The sequence below is a fragment of the Euphorbia lathyris genome, chromosome 5 (genome assembly GCF_963576675.1).
Source record: "Euphorbia lathyris chromosome 5, ddEupLath1.1, whole genome shotgun sequence".
Classification (NCBI taxonomy): domain Eukaryota; kingdom Viridiplantae; phylum Streptophyta; class Magnoliopsida; order Malpighiales; family Euphorbiaceae; genus Euphorbia; species Euphorbia lathyris.
In genome coordinates this window covers 77540825-77547210 of record NC_088914.1, presented here as the reverse complement: position 1 = coordinate 77547210, position 6386 = coordinate 77540825, and the positions used below count along the sequence as shown (strand labels likewise).

At 30.8% G+C, this 6386-nt stretch overlaps 1 protein-coding gene across 1 annotated transcript; it reads left to right on the top strand.

Annotated features, from left to right (window-relative positions):
* Nucleotides 1-1392: 1392 nt before the first annotated feature.
* On the top strand, nt 1393-5370 carry LOC136230374 (abscisic acid 8'-hydroxylase 4-like). Its single transcript, XM_066019430.1, has 7 exons — nt 1393-1635; nt 1700-2021; nt 2486-2635; nt 2715-2963; nt 3068-3157; nt 4625-4703; nt 4772-5370. Exons 1-7 carry the CDS (start codon nt 1436-1438, stop codon nt 5104-5106), a joined length of 1425 nt encoding a protein of 474 aa, XP_065875502.1. The 5' UTR covers nt 1393-1435; the 3' UTR covers nt 5107-5370.
* The last annotated feature ends 1016 nt before the right edge of the window (nt 5371-6386 follow it).

Genomic DNA, 6386 nt, shown 5'->3' with positions numbered 1-6386 from the left:
GACAAACCAGTTGAAAGAGTGAAGGTTCTAGCTAGTGAGATACAGCTAGCTTTGTGCATGCAATTATGTAATTATTATACTCAATGACATAATACTGAATGGAATCTTACAACTTATTATTATATACATTTCATTTACTTTAAGTTAATACTAATCCAATTCAGATTTAATAACTATCCTTTGATTCTTATTTCTATATATCTGATTATTATTATTATTATTATTATTATACTGTTTTTTTTAACATAGCATTACAGTAAATAAAGTGCCTCTTTTAGGCATTTTATTTTTGTAATCAGAATTTATAATAAATCTTCTAAACCAGTTGTTCTTATCTATATGTATATGTGTAAATTGAAAATTAACTGTCCATTTATTTATTTATTTAGTTAATTTTTGTTTTATTTAGTTAAAATTAAAAACATATATTGATTAGTTTGTGTGTTATATGTTCTTGTTGTGGTGTTTTGTTTTTTCCTCCTTTTCCCTAAAAAAAAAAACATATATTGATTGTTATATGCTTATATAATAATTTCTACCAACTACCAACACATCAATAAACAACTAACACCAATAAATATTATATATTAATAATAAATTATTTGATCTTCTATAAAATACCACATTTAACATATTACATTTACTTTTTTTTTTTTTATATATAATTGAAACTAGGAGAAGTACCACGACAGTGAATCCCAACTAGATTGATATTACATTTACCAATTTACTATATATTCGGTGCACAACGTTTATCCATATGTCACACCAATAATTTAATGGTATATGGCACATTAACCAATAGAATATTAAATAAATTTATATTTTTCAACTAATTATTTATATAACATTATATACTCTAAATTTTAAATTTTAAATTCTAATATACGTAGGAATGTATCATTAGCCTGAAATTTCTTTTTATATGTATACTACTGATGCTCAAAATGATATCTTTTTGGATTAGAATGTAAATGAAAATTAAACAATGATATAGATTGCGGCGATTCAATTTAGATTTTACTTTAGTAATAATGACTTGAATCGAAAAGGATAAAATGTAGTGAGTTGTCTTTTAAGCAGCAAATCCTTTATAATTAAGCGATTGAAGGAAGATAAAGAATGAGGTGGCAAAGAACACATGAAAATCCTGGCTGATAGCTAACAACATTTTCAGTTCATTCCCTATTGCCCTGCTGCTCCTTTTATAGGACACCTGTTATTTCCCATTTAAAGCAATTCAATTTTGAAACGCAATCTCATCTCTTGATTACTCTCATTTTAACCCCTGCCCTAGATTCTTAATCTAACGGCTTAGATTACTCCCATTTTGAGATTTTAATGTCTGCTCACTTTACACCTAAGCTACTTCTCATCCCCTTATATATATCCTACACTACACTCTCACACTAATCACACAGAAAGAAAGAAAAAGATGGCTCCTATGGTTCTTTTCTATAGCCTTTTATGTGGTGTTTTCATGATCATCATTGTGAGATTGAAAATATGGAGCCACAAGAATAAGAAAAAAGGACCAAAGTTGCCACCTGGTTCAATGGGCTTACCTTATATTGGTGACACTTTTCAACTCTTTTCTCAAAATCCTGACTCCTTCTTTGCTTATAAACAAAAAAGGTAAATATCCATTTTGTCACTAATAATAATAAAGTTATTATTGAAACTTAACTATCGATTTTAGGTACGGGGAGATATTCAAGACGCGGACTCTAGGGTGCCCGTCGATCATGGTGTGTAGCCCGGAAGCTATAAGGTTTGTGTTGGTGAAACAAGCAAGGTTGTTCAAGCCAACATACCCAGCGAGCAAGGAAAAACTTATAGGACCAGCTGCTATATTTTTCCACCAAGGAACTTACCATTCTCAATTAAGAAAAATAGTTCAAGCTTCTTTTTCAATTGATGTTATCAGAAAATTAGTTCCAGATATTGAATCTATTGCTATCTCTGTCTTGGATTCATGCTCTTCCCAATCTGTTGTTAACACTTTCCATCACATGAAAAAGGTTAGTTCATGCTTACCGCATTATTCTTGATGTCAGAATTGATGGTATCATATTAGTCATCCAGATTTCATGGTTAAAACCTCTTTATAGATTTTTTCTTTAAAAAAAAACATTAATTAAATTTTTTTTGTTCATCTACGTAATCATATTTTTACATCATCCTTTTCTATTTATTTATTCATAAATTGACTGTTCATCTGTTATTTTTAATTAGTACTATTATTTTTGTCAACTGATTGATATGTATTTAATAATATTAATATCCAACATTTCTTCTCATTATTTTATTTGTTCGTAAATGGACCGTCAACGTGTTAATATTTCATAGTTCTCGTATGCTTCTCATGCGTCGTGTATTATATTATTATTATTTATTTATTTTTGTCTGTGTATGTTTGAAATAATTTGATGTCACGTTACTGAATTTATTTTATTTAATATACATTTTATTTATGTTGATGCAGTTCACTTTTGATGTTGCTGTATTAACCGTTTTGGGTAATTTGGACAAGTGCTATAGAGAAGAACTGAAGAAAAATTATTACATACTGGACAAAGGTTACAATTCATTTCCAACAAATTTACCTGGAACTTTATACAATAAATCACTCATGGTAAGAATTAATTACAATTAACTACTTGATTATATAATTTATTTATTTCCTGTAATATTGAATTTAAATTTGTTTCCAGGCTAGGGAAAATATAAAGAACATTGTGAGGCAGATAATATTGGAGAGGAAAGAGAAAGGATTGGTGCAGAAAGATCTATTGGGTGATCTGCTAAAATTCAAAGATGAAAATGGTGAAATGTTATCTGAAAATCAAATTACTGATAACATAATTGGTGTATTATTTGCTGCTCAGGATACAACAGCTAGTGTTTTAACATGGATTCTTAAATATATTCATCATGATTCCAAAATTCTACAAGCTATTCAGGTTTCAGTTTTACTATGTTTTATGTTTTTCTTCTACATATATAAATTATTTCTTGCTATCCATATTTGATTAATGGAAGTTAATTAATTTACTATATATTGTAGATTGAGCAGATGGCAATTTATGAATCAAATGGGAATGGAAAAACCCCATTGACATGGTCTCAAACTAGAAATATGCCCATTACTAATAAGGTATTCACAGTTTCTGCTATGCACTTTATCATTTTAGTTTGTGCTGTATATATATAATAAAACTCAAATCTTGTACATTATTTTAGTTTTAAAAAGTCCAAATTTATCTTAACATTTTTGCGGAAGTACCTAAGTTTTTGTAAAATTTTGTGCTTAAAGTTTCTAACTTGAAGCAATTTTGACCTTAGATAATAATACATAGAGCAATTTTAAACCTAGGTAATAAAACTTATAAAACGAGATTTTTACCTCTATCGATAGAGACACACCAAATACACAAAGATGTTGGTGCACCCTAGCCTTTGGAGCCACTCTTTATAGTGGTGGTTCCGCCCTTCCATGCCTCCATCTTATGCAACTAGGCATCAAGGGGCCAGGTCTAAACCAGGCCAAATCTTCGTGTGGTGTCTTGACTTTCCTCAAGTTTTGGCCAATCAATTCCAACCGAACAAGTCTATTCCCTTTAAGCGTTCTGTCAATGTGTCTGCTGGTATTCCGTTACCAAGGGTCTTTCTGTGATTAAACCTCGCCCTAAAATTGTCACCCATTATAGGCTCTCGACGGCCGCATAGCATCCATAGAGTTCCCCTCTATGGAGACATTTTCCTCCCTTCACAAAAGATATATGCCCGACTCTTATGTTTATGATGGACGATGGTGGATCGACTACTGACGTAGGGATGGCGGAAATCCTAATAAGTTGTTTAATAGTTGGCATCTTGAATCGTATGCATAATGGAACGCCATGGTAGTCCATATCTCCTACTGTGTTCCTTATACTAACTCTTCCATCAGTGTATGTTGATATCTCTTATTGGCCACTCCATGCCAAACCTTGTCATAGCTTTACTAATATTTAGGGTTGAGTTTGTCTATATTCAAACCCCTACACTAGGGTGGCAATTTTGGATCTAGATAGTAAAGTTTATAAAATTAGAATTTTATCTGAAGTGAGAAATAGAGACCAGAGACACGAGGATGGTGCACCTCCGGCCTTCAGAAATCACCCCTTACAGGGGTGGTTTCGCTTTTTCCCACATTTCCATCTTCATTTAGAGCTGAAGTAATAGTTAAACCTAAATAACAGGTTTTTTTATTATTATCTCTTACAAAAGCAAACCAAGGGCTTGTATATCTTTTTCTTTTTTGCCCCATTAGTCCAAGTCAAAATTACATGTTTTGGCATGGCTATCAGAATTTATTTATTTTTGTAAAACCCAACTCATATGTTTTGCACTCCAAACAATTAAAAGCTAATGTTATCACTATTTCAAAATTATTTCATGTTGAAAAGGTCAAGGACAAAAATTTATTATTTATTATGTTAGGAATATCATGGCACTTTCTAAAAACATTATTTAGGGATAAATTTAGACATTATTCCTTATTGAATAGAGAAGTTGTTATTGCATAGACATTTAAATATGAGCCCATTTTGATACTTACACAGAGTATACTAAATTGCAGATAATAATGGAAAGTTTGAGAATGGCGAGCATTATATCTTTCACCTATAGAGAAGCTGTAGAAGATGTCGAATATAAAGGTATGTTTCACAAATTAATATAAACATAATTACGCATGACCCTAATTAGCTATATGGTTGATTGATAGGATACTTGATTCCAAAAGGATGGAAGGTACTTCCTTTGTTCAGAAACATTCATCAGAATCCAGATTTGTTCAGTGATCCACATCAATTCAATCCTTCAAGATTTGAGGTTGGACCAAAGCCAAATACATTCATGCCCTTTGGTAATGGAGTTCATTCATGTCCTGGAAATGAAGTTGCCAAGCTTGAAATCATTATCCTAATCCATCATCTTCTTACCAAGTTCGGGTATTTACCCGTTGGATCTGCGGATCGGGTTCAATATGGTCCTTTTCCAATACCCTTTCAAGGGCTTCCAGCAAAGTTCTGGAAAAAATCTACCAATATCATTACATAAACTAGTTTTACAGCTTATTTCTTCTAGTTATTTTTGTTTTGTGTAGGCTGTAACCTTTTATCAAACATCCAATGATGAATATATGTAGACTAAAGCAATCATATAAACATCTTAATTAAACCCTTACTAATACTAGAACACTTCGGATTTACACAATTCATTTTGAACAAACATGAGAAAAAGATGTCATGGTGACTTTGGGACTTTCAATTTTTTGCATTTTCGGACCATATTTTGCTTGGAAACGGGCTACCGATATAAATGCACCGTTTTTCTGCGACATTCATTGCTTTTCGGCCAAACTTCATCATCGTTTAGGGCCTCAAAGCGTAAATTGTTGTTTTTTTGGGTCTTTTATCTAATTTTCTTATTTTTTTTTTTTTTAGGATTAGGTTTTAGGGTTTTCTATAATTCGGATGTATTAGACATTTTATCATTGAATAAGAATTTATTTCGTGTTTTCCAAAGTTCTTGTTGAATTTCAAAGGTTTCAATAGGAAATCATGCGCAATTCAACAATTTGAAACAACTCTGTTTAATTATTGTTGTTGTATCCGTTGTAAATAATTTTGGTTCATACAAATATGTTAATATACATATTGTAGGAGGAATAAAGTATAAGACTATTTAGCCCGTGATATTTAAAATAAAAAGAAAACACCATAAAGATATTCATTTTAAAAAAAGCACAAAAAAAAAACATTGCTTGATAATCTATAAGAACAACAAAAATTTACATGAATTTCTAAAAAGTTTCCTAATTTGTTCTAGCTTCCATTGGCAAGAGCAGTAAAAGTGCTTCATTGTACTTTGAGTGTTAGAAAAAAAAAAAAAAAAATTGAATTAGTAATTATACTATGCAATTTCAAAGCCACACATTTTTTTTTTTTGAAGAACTTTCAAAACCACAACAAAAGTTCGTTCAACCGTGTCATTACGAGACCAAGGACTTATTGCAAAATATGGGAGCTGGGAGCTGTAACATGCACATGAAATCCAAAATCAATCACAAAAAGACTATACATTCATCAATAAAATCTTAAGGAAATTTGAAAACGTTGAAGAATGTGAAAACCATATATATATATAAAGTAATTGTTAATATATAATTTCAAAAGAACAGTTCCTGCTAATTCTTTTAATGTCAACCAACCAATTTTGCCATAGTTTTCTACATTTACCTTTTCTAACATTATATATCTGAAATTCAAATCTTTCAGCTTTCTTAGGAGGTTTGCAACTTCTTACTATAAGGCTTTCATACTTGCTTCCAAATCCGT